This window comes from Agelaius tricolor, unplaced genomic scaffold (assembly GCF_023055355.1).
Source record: "Agelaius tricolor isolate 1412-34295 unplaced genomic scaffold, bAgeTri1.0.p SCAF_3, whole genome shotgun sequence".
NCBI classification, from domain to species: domain Eukaryota; kingdom Metazoa; phylum Chordata; class Aves; order Passeriformes; family Icteridae; genus Agelaius; species Agelaius tricolor.
In genome coordinates, this window is record NW_027269263.1 from 23,789,578 (window position 1) to 23,809,398 (window position 19,821).

Sequence of the window (19,821 nt, forward strand, 5' to 3'; positions counted from 1 at the left end):
TTTCAAATTGATGGAATTACTCTGCTCTGCCATATTTGTTAATGAAACTAAATCTTCTATTCAGCCTTCACAGGTTGTTTTGGGCACTAGGCTATGGGTTTACTGGGGTCTTGAGCCTTTCTACATTCATAAAATCTTTCTGAATTTGCTGGCTACTGAATGCATCTGCTCCATTGATATTTCTATGCTGATTCTACTTACTGTTCTTCAACAGCTTTTTGGACGATCATTTCAATTAGAGCACAGTCTTGAGATTTTATTTTCCCTGGAAGAATTATGTAACATTTATACTGAGTCATATTTGCCATCTGCTGATCCAACCACATAAACAATACAAATTCTTGAAAACCTGAGATTTTCCTTAGCATCTGCTTCTAATCTAATTTTTCACAAATGTGCAGGTTTATGCACACACTCCTGCCTTACAATTAGCTCCTCACCAAACACTGGCACCTCTTCCGAGGCCCTCAGCAAACTGGAAGGAATCTCTTCATGCAGAGCATGCAGAGGATACATGTGAGAAGGTGTTTATCAGGCCATGCATGTGACTGCCTACAAAATCAAAAGCAAGGAAGGAAAACAGGGAAATTATGGCACCCTTAACACGAATTCAGAATGCAGGGGTGCTCTTAGTTTATGGCTAACTTCTTTGGAACTAGTTAATGCTCAAGTGGGTGCCAACAAGATACAACTTTTTAGTTGGTTTTGAATTACAGTTTTCCACTGTGACTGCTGTGGCTAAGGACTTAAACTATAAATCCTAATTCATGTGATTACACATTTATATATTCAAACCACATTGAAACACTTGTGATCACAGAATCAGGCCTTAAAATTCCTATTTATATCAGACTCTTTCAATAAGAAAAGCTGTAGTTAGAGTCCTTATTAATTTTATGCATGTGTTCAGTTCTGTGTCCTGCTGACAATATTGGAGAAGACATCATTTTACATCCTGAAAATGAAAAACTATGTAAATTACATTTTCTAGCTAAAATATACTGTTTTGTTTCTGTGGATGACTTTCTTGAAATGACAGGTTTGGTTTTTTTTCTTTTCTAAGAGAAAATCGGACCCCACAACGAAATTTCTATCAATTTTTAAGATATTAAAATTGCTTAATTAGCTAACAGAAACACAAAAACATCTGTAGAACTGTTACTGTCAGGGACTAAAACAAATCATTTGTGAAATCAACAAGGATCTTTCCACTGCCTTAAATGTACCATAGGTTTGGTGTAATACTCTCCAAAAACATAATATTAGAATCTTGCCTAACACAATGTTATTTTGCCACTGCTCCCATTGCTTCTTGTGAACACAAGAGGAGAGTGGGAACACATGGGAGAGTGCCACTGATCCCAGTGGGGGAAGGGTGAGGGATTATAACTTATTTACCTATGGTCCTACCTACCCCAAACACTAAACTAAAACAGGAACTCGGGGCTATAATTCAGTTCTTGTGTATGCACAGTATCAAACGGTGCATTTGTCAAGGATCTGCCTATGAGCTGGCCAGCACTGAGAATTTTCAGCATGGCTTGAAAGAACCCACAATCCACGAGGAATGATTAATTTTGGAGCCCGGAAAAGTCACACAATTTAAAAGGTCTCTGTTAACAAAACCGGGAGCTCCAGAAGGGCTGACTGGATTTGACACCAAATATATTGTTATATTCAGTTATACCTATACTCAGTGTTTCTTATCCTTGGAAACACTGAGAAGCCGCGACCCTAGCGTGCGGCAGCTGCCGGCAGTCCCGCCTGCCCGATTCGCTCCTGACCCCCGCGGGGCCCGGCTTTTCCTGTCTGCCCGCACCGCTTCGCGCCGCGGAGCCGGCGCTGTTGGTGCGGGGCCCCCGGCGCGCCCCTGACGGCCGGAGTGCTGCTGGCGCCCCCGCCCCGCACACTGTGCCACGGGCCCGTCGCCCCTCCCGCACCTGCTGGCAATCGCCCCGCGGGCGCGCCGCAGGAGCCGCCCTCCGCTCCCTCGGCTCCCGCGCCTCCCCAGCCCCCCGTGCTCAGCGCGGGCAGCCGGCCCCGGCCCGGCGCTGCCTGAGGCCGCTTGGAGCCGCCGCGGGGGGCGCGGCCGGCGCACCTGGCGGGGCGCGGGCGGGCGGCGCTGCCGGCACCGCAGTGGAGCGCGGGGCGGGCCGGGGCCGGAGCCGGGGCGGGGGCGCGGCGGCCGCGGTGGAGCGCGGGGCCGACGGAGCGCCGGGGCGGGCGGAGGGGGCGCCGCGCCCGGGCAGCCACTGGGAGCGCGCCAGCCGCGTCTCCTCAGCAACGGGCCTGGCACGGCAGGGCTGCGCCTCCTCCCTGCCTCCCTCCGCCCGCTCCTCCCCGCTTCCGTCCGTCCGTCCGTCCGTCCGTCCGTCCATCCATCCCTCTGTGAGGGTTGTTATCCCCGCTGGCCCGTCCGGCCATAGGGGCCGAAGCTGCCCGCTCCCCCCGCCCCATCCTCTCGGCCGGGGCTGTGTGTGCATGGGAGTGGGGGGAGGTTCTTTATTGGCCTCGTCCTCCCTCTCTCCCTCCCTCCCCCCTTCTTCCACACTCCACCCAGAAATGATCCAGTGAAACTAGGAGGAGGTGATTCTCCTCCTCCCTCCTGCTGCTGCTCCTGCTGGTCTGGAAGGGACTGCAGGAATCTCTGCTGTGCTCTGCTCTGAGGCAGGGTCTGGGGAGGGGAGACCGTTCTGTGGAGGGAGGGGGCCGCAGTGGCCCGGGGTGCAGCTCTCCCGTGGGGGGCTGCTCGGTTCCCGACCATGGGCAAGGACCAGGAACTGCTGGAAGCCGCTCGCACTGGGAATGTGGCTCTGGTGGAGAAACTCCTCTCTGGGAGGAAAGGAGGGATCCTGGGCAGTGGATCTGGAGCTATTCCCTTATCCAGCTTATTGAGGTAGGGACATCGTTCCCCATCAAATGCTGGGGATATTAACCTGTTCTTCCCTATCATTATTATCATCGCCCCTCTCATCTTCATTTCCATTCCCGCATCCTTCATAGTAACAATAAATCGTTCACTCTCTCGCCAAGTACAAGCATGCCAGGGTTTAAAGTCACAGGCAGTCATTTTATTAATATAGTGGTACTGAATTTCCTGCCTTCAATGCGTCTGCAGAGTCCTTGTTCATTCTGTTACTAGCTGTGGTGCAGAACTTATGTTTTGACTGCTGGGCTAATACATACAATGTATTAATTACCCTTCCTTTGATATTTCTATCTTCCAATTGCTACTTAAATCACAGATGGAAGTGTTTATCACAGACAAGGCATTGCATCGTGGAATTCTGTGTAAAAAGACAGCTTCACCCCATACTCTCACCCATAGCTTCTACCCTTGCTTGCAGAGGAAATTAGGCATGCCATCGTAATAAGCCTACAAAACAAAGAAAGGGAATCTTTTTTTGTGGGAGATCATCGAGGCAGAGGAGGTGTAAAACTTAGGGAGCAGGTTAGGTAAGAGCAGCATTACTTTCAAGGTACCTGGATTTAGTGGAGTGAAACTGGGTTACTGGCCATGTTGGGTGATAGGGCTTAACTTCAGTCATTAGTTGTATCTCCTGCCATCTCCAGCATAGCTTTGATCATAAGTTTCATCATGCTCTTAAGTCAGAGCGTTGTCACAATCATTTATGGCATCTGACTGTATTCAGAGCAGACAAGGTCTGCAGCACACTGTCCAGTCCTAGTGTTCAACACTAAACTAGGCATAGCAAAAGAAGAAAAAATGAACTGAAACACTGTTGACCTAGAACTTGAATAAATTTGGGGCTTGGTTTGGGTTTTTTTGTTTCTTACAGAAAGAAAAGGCCTAGCACAATGGAAATTGATTAAATTAAAATATATTTGTGCTTCTTTTGCCAGTGCCTTCTTGTCAAGATATTTATATTATTTCAAAGTTCCCTGTCAGGGAAAATTTATTGTTAACTCTCTAAATTATACTGTTTAACCTCTTTTATAAAATCTTGCTATTTTAAAGCTAGGTTTAGTGCTGTAAACAAGAACAGTTCAGGTATTCATAGTTTACCAAAGTTCTGTGGTGCCCCTGTTCAATTAGCTATTGCACCACTGTTAAATTACTAGCCCATTGACCAAAATCAAAACACACCATGTGATTGCTTTTTGTACTGTACTCGAATAGGCTGCTTAGGAAGAAGTGTGCCAGCTAGTCAGTTGAATTTGAAATATGATACCCACTTTTCTAAGTACAGAAGTAAGTTCACTTCAGTACAATGACTGGCCATTTATAATCTAGTTCTAACACATGGTTTGTGCAGAGGCTTTCTCCAGGGCTAGTGCCTGTGGTGTATTCTTGCACTGTTAATTTCGTGTTTTATATTGTGAGTTCTGTATATCCAGAGGGGGTGCATTTGCTTGTGCTTGCCTCCCTTTATTAAACAGCACTCTTGTGTGTTGTGTACACAGAACACGTGAACTGTGTGTTTTGTATATACAGATGGGTCATCACAGTCCTTGTTTGTTACTCAGGATTGAGGAATTTTAGGCTGTAAAGTCAACTGGCTTTTTTTTTTTTTCCTGGAAGTGCACTTAGCTTGAAGAGAAGTAAAGCAGAGTAAAATATATACTGTTTAATTTATGGCATTTCTTACTAATGTCAACAAGAATGTCTATGGCTTTCTGTAAACACAGCTTCAAAAATGAAGAGTGAACTTTCAGCTGTATGCTGCATCCAGCTGTATGATGAAATATTTCTAATTTAGAAAGAATTCAGTAAGAATCATTAATGATGCTTAAATATTCACAATCTAACACACTATGGAACATAGGACTTTTCAGAAGGCTCAGCGGGAACGCTTGAAGCAGAAACTAGTATGCATTATAGTAAATGTTTTTCATGAAAGAATTATATGTGACAGGTATTTTGACATAGCTTTTTTTTCCTTTTTTTTTGGAAATGTTCCATGATCTAACTGATGCCATTAATTATGGATTAAGTCCAGAATGACATGCAAGATTAAGCTTGGATCTATCTTGGTACAGAAAACATGGAAACAATGTGAGAGTCATATGAACATCCTGATCCTGTTTGGGAAATCAACACTTATGGATAGTAGCAAAGCTGTAGAAGAGCCATACTTGTACACTATAAAAGTTTGAATTTGAAGGGGATCCAAAGATTTTTTTAAATTGAAAACCTGAAGAAGTTTACTAGTAGAGCTATATTGGTATCTTTGCATACAGTTTGTTAGAATAAAAACTTTTGACAGTTGATTTTAAAAAAGCAACAGAGAAAAATATAGGTGGCATAATTTTAAAAAATTTATTTATTTTTAGGAGTAATTTTGACACTGACTCCTGTTGTTTTGTTGATCATAATTATTGCTCAGTTTCTAAAACAGTGCCCCAGGACTGTACGTATCCCACTCTGGTGAGAAATGTTGCTCTTGTCCATGTTGCTCTTTCTTTCTTCTTTTGGCAGTGCTGTTTCTCGTGTTAGGTTGGAAAAGTCCAACTCTTTCTGCATGCATATAGACTAATACTGTGCCTGATGCATTGGTCTAGGTAGTAGGACTACATTGTCCCTTTGGATTTCTTCCAAGTGCTGAAGACAACTCAGTTTATGTGGCTGAACGCTCTATGGACAGACATGATTTTTTGGCCGAAATTGGCTTTACAATAATTATGTGCCCTGTGAATGAAATTTAATATTCATACATTGAAAAACACACATTGATTGTTATCTGAACCAATGAGCAAACTATCTGAGCTCTGATGTCCTATTTACATTTTTATAACAGCTTTTTTTTCTTAACTATTAATGTGCTTTATAGTACCTGGGGGGAAACTACGGCAAACTTTTGTATGGGTATTCTATAGTTGGACCTAGTTTTTTGCAGACTAAATTATATAAATTTTAAAGGCCTGACTTCCAACTCCTAAGTCATTAAATTATGACAACAGTTGAAGAAAACAGCTCTGTTCTGGAAGGCTGTTTAAGCACACATATAAATGTATGAAGGAATTCCTGCAGTAACTTAAACACGTGCTTAGAGTATGTGCAAAGTACATAAAAATGATGTATGCTTAATTAAGACCTCATATGCACCCAGATATCTGTAATACTTACTACATAATACCTCATGGCCAGATTGGCTTATCTACAACAACAAATCAGTGATGTTTGACTGTGTGGATTCTGTAACTCATTTCAGCTCAGGAGGAGCTTTGGAGGGCTGCCCTGGGTAGTTTGTGCCCCCTGCCTCAATATCCATAGTTTGCTCTGTTTCATAAAGATTGTGGCTCAATATAGTAAGGGTGAATTCTTCAGGTGCAAAGATCAGCATGAAGTATTGCAACATACTAGAGCAAGTAACCTAAGTAAACACCTGATGTAATTTAGTTGCTTAAACTTGGGTACTTAGTGGTACTTTAGGTGCCCAGGTGTTTTCTGAATTGAATGATGGACTTTGACAAAGAACCAGGAACTCTGGAGATACATCTAAATTCCCAGTGTGATAGATTAGGACATCTAAAGCTGTGCTACATGTTTTGCCTACGGTCTCTAACCCAAAACATTAGTGCAGGGCTGGAGTGTCTTCTTTTACTATGTTGAGACACCTCATAAAACATTCAAAGTTTAGAAAACTTAAGTCTAAATTTATTTTTTCTGTTTCTTTGTGAATTCCATTGGAATTGTCATAAATTAGTATATTAAATAAGTTTCATACTAAAAAAAAAAGTTTTTGAAGTTTAGAGTTATGGATTTTTTTTCCAGATTGCAAATAGAATTTTCACATATTTTTATGTGATTTCACTGGCTCTTATATTATTCTAGTGTGAACATCAAAACTTGACAGTAAAATCCCACAGTCTCTCTAGAATTTATCATTAATTTCTGTATCCCAAATTCTTAATGCATATTAAAGGATTTAACACATAGGAAGAGTAAAGTGTTTCTAACAAACCTGGTATTTTTAATTTTCTTAATTTGACTATCTCTGTATACATAGCATGTTTTAATTGACCAGCAGTTTTTCATTGTTGGATAGAGACAGCTTTCATTTCTTTCAAAGAATTTTTAGGAGAAAAAACTTTGGATGTTTTAATGTATATCAGAGACCTTACCTCATTTTGCCACATGTAGCCATGCACATGCCCATTTCTTCCATGTTACTAGCAGGAATGGATAGTTTTTTGTTATATGTTAATTTTTAGTCTTTTTAAAGTGAACATGGTAAAAGAGCTTTGGTTTTTTAACGGGACCGTGGGATTGAATATTAATTAATATGAACTGGCACAGAGTAGTAGGGAAGGTTGAATTGGCCCTTTTTTGCTCTTTGTTGGCTGCTGCCATTACACAGCATGAGAGGGTGGAGCAGCCTGCCTGGAGCTGGTTCTTTCCCCTTCCACACTTGGCACTGTGGCAGGGAATGGTTTCGTTCTTTGCTCAGCCTTACTTAGCGCAGCTACACCATGTGTAGGCCTGGCCCAAGTTATTTCTCCTCCAAAGTGTAAGAAACACGGCAAGCAGATTGTCAGTCTGGGAGTTGCAATCTGTTTCCTCATCTGTTTCTCAGAGCAGTGTCTTGCTTGCAGCAAAGCCACAGTTTAGCCTGATGGCCTCAGTGCGTGCTGAAAACCACACAGATCCTCTTCTGTCCTTGTGCAGAGCCCTCTGATTCATTCAGCTTCCTTTGTGAAAACAGATCACACTTGGTAGGTCTTGTAGAGCAGGAAGTATTTAAAATGTTGAAATACTTTATGAAGCTTTAGTTAACAGTTTTAAAGCTTTTTCATGTTATAATTTGAATAACAAATGGATCAACTTAACAAGAATAAGGGATCTATTTCTGTTGTTCATTACAGCTAGCATTGTTTAAAGTAAGGGGATCTTAACAAGATAGTATTATGTGAGACTTGCAGTTCCAGAGTTCTGGGCTCACATGATTCCAAGGTATTTATTTCAGACAACCAGCACAGATAATAAAATGGAAAGTATTTATTACGTAGTTCAATACGGCATCCAGTAACTCTATATTTATTTCTAATTTTAGTTATACTACTTTTAATGAATGAAGGGATTTTTACTGATGTCCTAAGCAGAGACCAGCATTCCCAGATTTCCCACTTACCTTCTTTATCCTGTTGGAGAAGTTAATCTAATTCTTTTGAGGACATATTTAATCTTTCTTCTTTTTGCCTTTCAGTATGGAATGCAAACTAATAATCAGGACAACAGTTAGTTTATGCTTTTTGGTATTAGTGGTAGTTGATTGATGCATTGACTCTGCTTTCCCTTGCAAATGTGTGAGCTTCTCTTATCCTTTATTTTGTCATCTTCTACCCTTTTTAGATTTATTTTTAGTCTTCTTTTTGATAAATGCTTTCAATCAAAGTTCAGACAACATTTTTATCTATTGAACTCCTTAGATTTCTTCTCTAGTTTGAAATATTTACAATATGTAAAGGTAGCAATATAACAATATCCAGGTTATAGATAGATGGTTAAGGCAAGGCAATTCACGAAGTCTGTGTAATAAATCTTCCCTAGGAGTTCAGTATGATCCCAGATTTAAGCTCTGTAGTTAAACTTCATGGATAAACTTCTCACATCTCCTTACTCCAGAAATAGTTTTCTGAGTATTGGTGAAGTGTATGTTCTATTAATTTTCTTAAGTGTTAGACCAAATGCAAAAATTGACCACTAAGAACTGTAGATCTAGTGTAAAATCTACCAAGGTAATTTTATCTGCCCATAGATAGGATCAAGATATGGGAACTGTATTGGGAGGACTGATGGAGCTTATGATGGAACCAGGCAGACTAGTAAGGGAAGTTTGACAAAGGTGTCAAAAGGGGAAGGTAAGGAACAGTCTTCAGAAGATGGAAGTGTCTGTAACTTAATACCTTTACAATTCATATAGAATCCTTAGCCACTAGATGGCTAGTGTCTAATTCCACAGAGGACCCTATAAAGTCATTGTGATCACCCCTCCTGTATATTTCCCCATTTATAATTTTAGAGATTTGGTAATTCAGTAGAATTAATGCTGCTTTGTAAATTTTTGACATTGACATAACATTACTGTTTTTAAGTAGTAATGTTATAGTGGAACTAAAAGGGGAAATAAACGAAAGGGAATGAAGAATTATGTAATCTGAAAGGTCTGCTATCTTGTGAAGGTTGGAGATGTTATGAATGAAGAGCAAATATAGATGCTTTTAGGGCAGGCGTTTTCACAGTCACTGCAGTAGGGATCCAGGACATAGCTATGTTTCCAAAACTCTACAGGTAGATTTTTTTATTTGCCTCAATTTCTGTTTGTATGAGTATTCCTGGATGAGCTGCTAAGGAGTGCTTACAGCTTTAGGCAATTTTTTTTTATTTTCCTGACAAAGGCACTAGTTGAAGCATCCTATAAACTGCTTTAATTTATGCAACTGGTATATAATCTGTAAGGGACAGTGTAATGTAGAGTGCAGTTACAGTGCCTTTTCTTCAGCAAGCTTCTCTGCTTACCTGGGGGAGTGACAGATACAAGAGTTCTGCAGCTGGAATTCCCTTCTGCCATGGAATTTCTCTGCTGGTCATTTCCAGTTAGAATACACATCCTAATCCTATACTAATACTTCAAAGTAAAATATATTGACAGCTTTTACTGTTAAATGTGTTAAGGCATGGTAAGTAGTGTTAATTTCTGCTTACTCATATGATATTTTCAAGTACATGGACACTTTTGGGAAGTAGGGAATACATTTTTTTTAACCTTCCTTCTATTGGAAGACCTTTTTTATTTTCAATTACTTTTTCCTGGTGGCAGTATTTTCAGTATCATCACTTTGCATTAAGAAGTAATACAACAACTGTTCTGCACCTCATTTAACATCTATGAATTTCTATTAATGTACAGGTATCTACTGTAAGAAAGGTTCTGTGAGATTTAATTCCACAAGGTTATACTTTTAGTATAATCACTTTACACTCTTTCCTATGTATTGCACATACATTTTCTAAAGCTAGAAAAAATGTTCAAAATGACATCTTGAGTGCAATTTAGTTCCTCTTTAAAACAGCCAGTGGCAGCTATGTTTTTGTGGGTGTTGATGTCAGTGCTGGGTGTCTAAGTTCCTATTACAGGCAATGGAGATCTAGTCAGTTAGGGGGCATAGAGAGTGACTGAGCTCACCCCAAAGTAGATATTGAGTTATTTTATGTTGAGATGAAACATATCCCTTATTTAAATATTTTTGTAGGTAAACGTTGAAGAACAGGAAAACAATTGTAATTGAAAGTATATGTAGAATATATTAAAAATTATATATAGGTAGGTTGAAGCTAAATTTGGGTGGAATTTCTTTCCTTCTGTGTTGTATAGCTGGTTGGGGTTAATTCAGAAGCAGTAGAAAGTAGGTACTGATCGATAATCAGTAGATTAGCTGGCCAAGGGGCAGAATTCTGGATGGTTGAAGTTAGAGAGACATGAAAATTGCTTCAAATGCATGATGTTGTATCACATGAGGTTTATTGAAAGTGCTCCAAGTGTACAAGAAACAAATTAGAAAACATGAGCTGGAGTTGAAACTTAGGAAGATAAGAAAGGCAAAAGTAAATACGTTGACATCAAAAGAAAATATGGACTCAGTACTTGGTGGGGCAGAAGACCCAGTGACAAAGCTCATGGACAAGGCAATGACTCGTTGTCTTTTCTGCTTTGGTTGTCTGGCTGTAAAGTTTGACTTGCCAGCTTTTGAAACAGTCCCCACAGTAGAGGAAGATCAGGGGAACATTTACATTTGAGGAACCCATATTACTGTGAGGTCACTTAATTTTTGGAGGATTGTGTCAAACATGGGAAGTTTCTGATGACTGAAAAAGGAAAATGTCATGTGTGGGGGGATAGAATGTAAGAAAATAGAGATAGTGCAGAAGGCAATCTCACCCCTGAGGAGTTGCAGCTGTACTAATCACCAAAGATTAGGAGCAGGCCTGCCCTTAATAGGCCACAGCTGTGTCCAATATGCATGAGTGCTATAAAGGAGTGGGTTGGCTGGGTGAGAAGAGAGTTGGGGTTTGTTGGCTCTGTGGAAGATGGAGTTAGTGCTGTGAGGAGCATGCAAAACCACCAAGTAGGTATGGGACTTTTGTAGTACAGTAACCACAGTCACGGCCATGGTTTGGAAGGGCAAAAGGATGGTTCTGGGGTCGCCTGGCTCATCAGTCTATTCTAAGTCCTAGAGAAAGTTCCCAAGCATATCCTTATGTGTGTAATTTCTGCTCTCACAAAGGGTGAGAACACAGCTGATAATAGCCAGCATGGATTTACTAAGCTTGTGATGGATAAGAGGATGATAAGATGGGTTGAAACTTGGCTGGACTGTGAGAGGGTGTGATTGACAGTACAAAATCCAGCTGCTGGGATCTGCTAGAGGGTTTCCTCAAGATTCAAGGGCCAGTATGGATCGCAACATTTTGCATATAGCAGGTTTGTAGGTGACACCAAACTGCAGCAGGAACATTCTTATGAGGAATTGCTGTAAGGAGGGACCTGGGCAGGCTGGAGAAATGGGCTCATTGGTATCTCATGAAATTCAGGCAAAAACATTGTGTAGTCCTTCAGCTGGGAGTGAATAGCTCTTACACCACTGCAGGTTCTTTTGCTGGAGTTGGACAGTTTTTTGTGTTGTACATATTTTTCTGGCGTGTTAGTCATTACAAAACCACAAATATTACACTTAGTCTTTGAATTCACACATTAGTAACTTCTTTCTCCTGTGGGAATGGTGTGATTGGTATGTGGATTTTCTCCTAATCCTTCATAGCCTGGACAAGTGCTGAAATAGGTTAAGTTGTTAAATATTCACACTGTCACAGTATGAGACGTGTCCAAGAGATAGATGTCTTTTGGAGAAAATAAGAAAAAAGAAGAGTTTTATAAATCAGATTTGGGACTGTCTTTTGGACTAGGTATTTTCTGCATATTGCCTGAATTTTGCTTGCTTCAGCACTGCATATTGCTTGAATTTTAAACCTTCATGATAATACTTTCCAGTGTAGTTTTTACTGGTATTCTGAAAATTAACTCCTGAGTTTAATGTCTTCGATGTTTACTTACTGACTTGTTAGGGTCATTGTTTTCTATTTTTAGATGTCACTCCATATGAACAGTGAATCTCTAGGTTATTTTTTGCAAATTAACATCCCCAGCATATTCATATTAGCAGTTTGACCCCAGAATCTCAATTAAGTCATTGGTAAGGTTTCTTAAAAACATAATTTGTGCTTATTTTTAGTTTTCAGCTTTCTCAAGTAATTATTTATGCACTTTCATGTCCTTCTTGTCATCTGGATAGTTAATTTGTCAAAATATGCTCATAAGTGATTTGCAATCACCCTGCTTCCTGTTTTGTGCACATTTATTGCAGAGCAGTCTCTTGCATAACCAAGTGATCTGCCAGGGATATTCTCACATAATGCGTGCAAGTAATGCTTCAAAGAACCAAATAAATAATTTGGGGAAATAAAGCATATGGCATGTAGTATACATACATGTTACAAATCTGTTGTTTGCCTGTCACAACAGTTAAATCTATCCCCTATATTCCTACTTTCATGTAGACCATGCAAGTCTTGATTTCAGAGGGAGAGGCCTCTTGTCATAAGCAGAAAATAAAGCCTCTAAAGGTTTGGAATAAGCATATGTTCTGGGTGAGGAAATGGGGATAGAAGACAGGAGGAGACATGAATCAAGGTATTTGGGGTGGTTTGCAAGCAGGCTGTATGTTAAACTCTGAAAATAAATGATTGGTAAAGGAATTGGGTAGAAGAATTGAGATTAGGAATAAGAACTGAGACTGACCATGGCAGTTAGCAGCACTGAGGACAGTGAGAGAAGTTTAGGAGATGAGCTATGGGAACAGGGCAGAATAAAGAAAAATTCATTCAGCAGAATTGAAAGAAAATGTTTTTGTACTGAAATACAGTTTTCATTCAAAGCCTGACATTTTCATATTTCCTTGCTATATATGTGAAATGCATTTGCGAAAGGTCTCATTTTCTTTTTGTGCAAAAAAAATTTCCTATAATAGTGGTTAATAAAGGGCCACTAGTCATGACATTAGTTTAAGCGGAAGAAGTGGTAATGATAAATCATCTAGTCAAGTTTTGCCAAGATGACACTACAGGGTGAAATTTCAGGAGTTTTAGTTTGCTTTTTTTTGAATGATAACATTAAGGTTGCCAGTAAAGTTTTTATGTATCCCACTGAATGCAGGCATTACATATTTTTATTTTAATGACACAATCTGTAGTCTTTTCCTCACTTGTGGCCCAGGTTAGACAGTGCTCATTAAATAATCAGTTATTCAGCATTTTTGGCTTACTACTCAGTGTTTAGCCCTGAGCCTAATTTTCTGCACAAAATTCAAACTCTTCTCTAGAAAAAGAATGATTAATATTTCTCCTGGGCTTTTTTTGTTTGGTGATGTTTGTCACTATGGTATCTGACTGCTTCACAGTCAGAGTTAATGAGTTTGCTGTCCCTGTACTTCAGTGACTGGGTAGGGTTTTAATGTCTGCACTTAAAAATGCTGACTGAAGCACTCAGATTATGGTGAGAAGTATATTGAATTGGTGTTTCCATCTGGTGACTTCAAAGAGCTCATTTTTCACAGGATTAATATAGTTAGTATAAAATTATAGGAGTGGCTCTTCATGGTCAGAATGAATGTCTGTCTAGCAAAGTACTCTTCTCCAGTTTTGACTGTGAGTCAAGAGCCTGTTCTTAGAAGAACATAGTGGCAAAGCAAACACGTTGTATATAACAGTTTCTCCAGTGTACTCTCACAGCTTTTAGCAATTTACAGCAGCTTTCTACAACAGATGTATTGTCTTTGTATTAAAAAGCTCCAATGGATTTTTTTCTTCTGTGCATTTGTTCAATTGGTCTTTGAAGCAATGCAAATTTTTAGCATTCATGACATCTCACAGCAAGGGTTTCACATCTTAATGAAGTATTATGTGAAGAACATTCTCTGTAAATTAAGTAGCATTTATATGTTCAAATGTATGAAGATCTGTTCAGATACTCAGAGGTTTGTTTCTGGAGAACAGACATGGATACAATGCAGTTCTGTGGTGCAGCATTAAACTGCTGTTCCTGTTCCTGTTCTTACCTTATTTAATTGATTTAATAAATACAAATGCACCTTTTAATACCTTTGATTTTCAAAAAGAAAAGTTTTTATTCAATCATCCCCATACTAAGGGATAGGCCTTCAACTGTTCCAACATCATTCATTGCACAATACAAGAAAATCATGTGATTAAGACTATTATTAATACTTATGTGTTAGTAGGGTGACTGAGCATCAGAACTTTAATCCTCGCCTTTGCAATCTCAACACTTTTTAATACACTCCTTTTGTATATAGTTATGTATATATTTCCACAGAAATATATTTTTTCCAGAGAAAAATGTATTTAGAGATTGTAAATATGGACTACCCATTTGGTGGTGAACAGAACACAAAGAAATTTGAGACACCTCTAATAATTTAGGAAAAACTACAACTCCTGATGTGTATCTAATATGTTTATGAGACATTATGTAGAATTTAAGATACTGGAGGATGGTTTTTTCCTTTTTTTTTTCCTTTTCAGTGACTAGTAATACTCATTTGCACCAGATTCCCATTATATTATGTGAAATAGCAAAAGTGAGGCAAGAAAAATCAAACTTTAATTGTTGAAAGTCAAGTGTGAAGATGAAATGAAAGAGCTGTGTGTAGGGGAAAGATGTTATTTTCCTCTCTTCTCTTGTGGGAAACAGCAAGGTCGTTCCCCAGTGATGGAATGTTTCCTCTTATGCCCTAGAAAGATAGTTTGAGGCATAAATGGGATGTGTATCATTTTCTTACTTAAACTGTGGACCAGAACTAATGAGTTACTTCAGAAGAGAAGCTGTTCTTGGTCCGTGGTACTTACTGTGTTGCTACTGCTTAACCAAAAAAAGAGAGGAGCTTCAGTACTGAGCATCTATGTCTCTGTCATTCAAGCAAGAAAGAGTTACACAGACATAAATAGTATAAAAGGAGTAAAAGTAGCAGAAATCTTGTCATCTGCCTCCAGTGCCTGAATAGTCTTTGCTATGACATGAACTGTTACAATGTTTGCGCTCATTCTTTTGCTTTAAAGCTCGACTGGTTGTTACAGGACACAGACTGAGTTTTGAGAAAAGCACTTGTTTAGAAGTGTCTCCTTTTTAAAATGCCAAGGGATCATCCTCCTTGTTAGGCTGCCTATTTCAGTAGATAATCTCCAGGGAATAAATCAGCTAATTATGATGGTGGTAAGGGATGAAGAGATTTCTTTCCCTTCCCTCAGTAACTAAATATTGTTTTCATAGGATTTTTTCTCATCATCCCTTCCTTTCCCACTATTATTGTGATGCCCAGCCTGAAAGGGGGAAGAAAGGATGTGAAGAATCCTGAGGTTGCTTGTGCCAGCCTTGAAAAAGAGAACCTTGCTGCAGATACTCACCTCAAGGCCAGGGAGTCCATATGAAAAAAAAAAAAAAAAAAATCTAGGTTAATGACTTTGGTGAATGCAGAAGGCACTAGGCTGGAAATGGCATGGAAAAATTGAACGTAAAGCAGAATTCATTGGGTAGTTTGAAAGAACAGACACAGAACTGATCAAAAATATAAGATCAGGGATACAGGACTGATTTACAAAGTAGGGCATGGTAATTTCCTGGACAAAATAGTAGAGGTCCATTTTCAGAACCTTCCTCAAAGACTGATGAAAACTTTTGATGTGGCAAATGTATTTTCTTGTCACTCTCTAAATAAATTTATGCAGATGGTTGGATGTTGTCTGGTCTTTGCCCGAGAGACCTGTAGCACATGTGGATGAATTTGCCCAGCTACTTGGGAAAATGCCAAAACCAAACCCACTATCTCGGAAAAATGGCAGAAGGAAGGAACTCAGTCCTTTTGTGGTATTTCTGGTAAAATATGTTCTTGGGCTTAAAAAAAGTTCAGTCAAGAGAGAGAAAGCAGGCCTCAGGATTATTTTTTGAAGGATAGAGCCAGAATGTCTAGACTTCTTTCTTTTAAAATTTACTACTTTGGCTAATCTTCATAGTAGCTAATTAGCCAAATCTCCTTTGAAAATCTGACTTTGTTAAATTACACAAGATGTCACCATTTCTGAGTGTCACAATCCCTAAAGAAGAATCAAGAGCAATTATTGAAGAAGGTCAGCTCATAATATGCATCTCTGTAGATAAGTTTCATTTGACTTGTGAGGTGCTGTATCACCATGCAACTGTCATTCAGCATGCATTATTGTAGTCTTCTGGGATTCTTGGAAAAGTCCAGAGTACAGCTGAGATTTTCCCCGTGAAAATGAGCCTTTTGGTAAAATTGAAAATTCATTATATTCCTGAAGAGTTGGGTCTTTGGAGACTTTCTTTCTCTGCTCCATAGAAAGCAATCTATGTACCAGATTAATTTCACAGTATTGCACTACCAAACTTACTGGGCATCAGATGAACCTCAGGTAAAGCATGCAGAACTCAGCAAAGCATGGCTTTCTTTTCACTGTAACTATAAGGCAGATGCTGCCTTTCAAAGCAGTTGAATGACACTCACGTAGGGAGTTGTCAGGAACTATTTCAAATTTTCCAGAGCAGTAAGGGAGGCTGTCCTGACTGTGAGAGCACTGCTCAGGGCATACTTCTGCAATTTTAGTCACACAGCCTTATGTTCAGATCATTGCAGGCAAATGCAATATAATTTTGATGACAAATCTCTTTCCCTTTTCAACTCCATTAGGGTACATTATGACACATCTAAGCATACAGAACTTGACAATAATAGGAATGATTAAAGTAGTTGTTTTTCATTTAAACCATTTTTGATTCATATATGAAGAATTACTTTCTTTCTAAAGATGTTTTAAGTTTAGTTTTCATGAGCATCATGCAAAGAAGTTTTAGCTAGAATTGAAAATGCTTAGAAACCTGGTAACACCTGGGACTAAGATTAGAGATTTGTGACCCACCTTAAAAATTGTCAGAAAAGGAAAAAGTAGCCTGACTTGAGCTTCTCATTTGAAGTGTAATATGGCTCTTAATTTGGTATTGTGCTGCTGTGCTGAAGTTGGCTGTATGTAATACAGTACCTGATTTTTTCCATAGTTTTCAAGTGATTGTTTTTTGAGCAGGTTTTGGCATCAGTAAGCATATATAGCAATTACAGTATGCAAAGAGAAGTTTGCCTCATATCTGTTCAAATGGATTTTCAGGCTAAAGTTGGGATCATTTATCCTGACCATAACAGCTGAAGACTTGCACACCTAAGCATTAGTTCACATTCCAAATGAAGAAAATGCCTTTGGCTAACAGCAATGCATTCTGTAACTATACACTGACCACATTAATGATATTGTATAGCTGAGTGTTACTGCACTAAATATTACACGTCTCCAGTTCTGTTAGTGCTTTGATCATTAGATTCTCTTTTCCAATTGAAACGCTATCAAGTTGTGTTTGTGTTTCACTGTTAATCAATAGTGAGCTAGCCTATCAATTTCTCAATAGGTCAGTATTTTCCACTACAGCTTAAAAACTTAAATGTAAATAATTGCTCACTTTATCTTCACACATCTTTTTTTTTTTTTTTTTCTGTTGCGGGATGTTACTTCAATGCTAATGAGACAGGACTGGGTATCACCATCCTCCAGAAAATAATGCAAGTGGGAGAAAACATACTGAAGACATTTTGCAAATAAATTTGAGTTATGTCTTGCCTATATAGGAAACCTTGAAAAATCTTGAAATGAGCTCAGTCACAGTTAGGTAGTTATGTGTCTGGTTTATAGATCTATGCTTCAGTGAAAAGAGCCAAGTTCCTTTCCTTAGAGGCATGCATCAATAATATGATGATGCCGAAGGTGCATGTCCTCTTCCCTCCCAACCAATATCTTTTTTTTTTCAAGAAAATAGAGGTGTTTGTATGTCTGTAGTTGTGCATGAGAAGCCATCTTCAATTAAAAAAACTCCCAGCTTTTCTTGTTGAACAACTTGGTTGTTTTTATATCTGCTGTGGTCTAAGTTTCTGACCACAGAAACGGCATGGAGTGTAACAGAGCCCAAAACAGTAGTGAAGCTGATAACCCTATAATTCACCTCTGATTTGGAGATTCAGGTTCAAGTCTCTGGTCTTATCCCAAGGGAGTTCTGTAATAACTGGTTTACCCAGCATGTACTTTTCCCCAGACCAAAGATTATACAGCATTACGTAAAAATATTCAAAGAGATTAAAGATTTTAAATCCAAAACGTACAAGCAGTGTTGGACATGACACTTGCTTGAGAAATGGTACAGGGTTACTTTAAGTTTAATCTTCCCATCATAATCCAGCAGCCTTGAGTTTCACATTCTGTTCAAAATACTTAAATGTCAACATGAAAAATCCCCACTTCAGAATGATTCGTAGTTTAAGTTTCACATAGGAAAGTGGAATTACCAGAGACTCAAAATTTGGAAGTCAAATACTTTAGTGAATTCTAAAGGCAATTTGTGGTGAAGTAAGGGAGTGTTCTGTTTGTACTGTATTGAAACCTTTCTGAACCACACCTTTCAATGAAATTGTTTTTGTGTGACAACATTTTGAATGAGTAAGAAATGTGTTAGAGCTATGATGGTAGGTTCAGAAGTGTTAGCACTCTTTGAAGTGGACCTGCAGTTTTCTCTGTGGCATGGACTTTGAAGTACAGGACTTTGAACTTCTCAGAGTATTCTGACTATAATTTTATAGACTTAGCAGAATGGTGCAGTTGTGAATGTATTGGTTGTAGGTTTCATTTGTTTAGGCACTGAACAAGATCTAAAACTGATCCTTTCTCAGATGAATATCATCAATCCATTCATGCCTGTGGTGGAGTTTTACGTTTGTGCAATAATTTTCATCTGCTGAAGTAATTACTATTCATATGTGACTTCTAGCTGAACTGGTTGGAGAAAAATATGTTCATTAACATATTACGTTACTGAAATATATCAATTTGGAGCATAGAGGTCTTTCTTTAGTATCTCCATTTCTTTCTTCCCCCTTCCTCTGATCCCTCTCCCTTGGTTTCTCTGCCCACCTGTTCCCACTGTTTCCCCCTTCTCTGCCTCTCTCTCCCTCATCACTCTATCTCCATTAATCTACCTTTCCATTCATCCCTTTCTCACCACATCTCTGCACCAGCTTCTGCCCCACCACCATCTCTCTCCTCTCTCTCCACCAGTTTAAGCCATAAAGAGAATCACCTGAGGCAAAATAATACAAGAACACAAATCAGGAAGCGTTGCCTATTGAGCTGAAATTAGTAAGATGGAAGGATACAGTGACAAAGTAGTCTGAAAAGAGAGAAACTGACGTCTTTGTTTAGGAAAAAAGCTGGTGTTCCTGAGGATGAGCCAATGGCAAGTATGATTAGACTAAAACAGGGCAAGGCACCCATAATCCCATCCAACATTGAAAAGTGTGAAATAGAGAAGACATGTTTTATTTAGAATATGGACATCTGCTTGGGTTGTATACTCTTTTCTATGAACTAAGACTTAGCATAATAATGACAGCAAGTATCATAAAGAATTGTTGGATGGTTTGACTGATTATAGACAAGTTCATTTAAAAATAGAAGCTTATGCAGAAATACCTGATAAGAACATAAACTACTTCAGAAAAGAGAGCTGAAGATGAGGATGTCTGATATGTTTTCAGAAATAATTTAGATGACAGTGAAAAAAGAAAAAGGTGTGACTAGGGATTTCTGGCAGTAAAGAGAAGTTTTAGATCACACCCTTT

At 39.1% G+C, this 19,821-nt stretch overlaps 1 protein-coding gene across 8 annotated transcripts in view; it reads left to right on the top strand.

Annotated features, from left to right (window-relative positions):
- The first annotated feature begins 2,644 nt into the window (after positions 1 to 2,644).
- Positions 2,645 to 19,821, top strand: part of ANKS1B (ankyrin repeat and sterile alpha motif domain containing 1B) — a 408,171-nt gene continuing 390,994 nt past the window's right edge. For 2 of the 8 annotated variants that reach the window (XM_071423212.1, XM_071423220.1), the window contains exon 1: positions 2,650 to 2,896. In XM_071423212.1, the coding sequence (XP_071279313.1) occupies positions 2,763 to 2,896 (134 nt within the window). In that variant the 5' untranslated portion in view covers positions 2,650 to 2,762. Of the gene's footprint in view, positions 2,897 to 19,821 lie in introns of all 8 variants that reach the window. The other 6 variants (XM_071423208.1, XM_071423219.1, XM_071423209.1 and 3 more) reach the window with 5 other exon arrangements.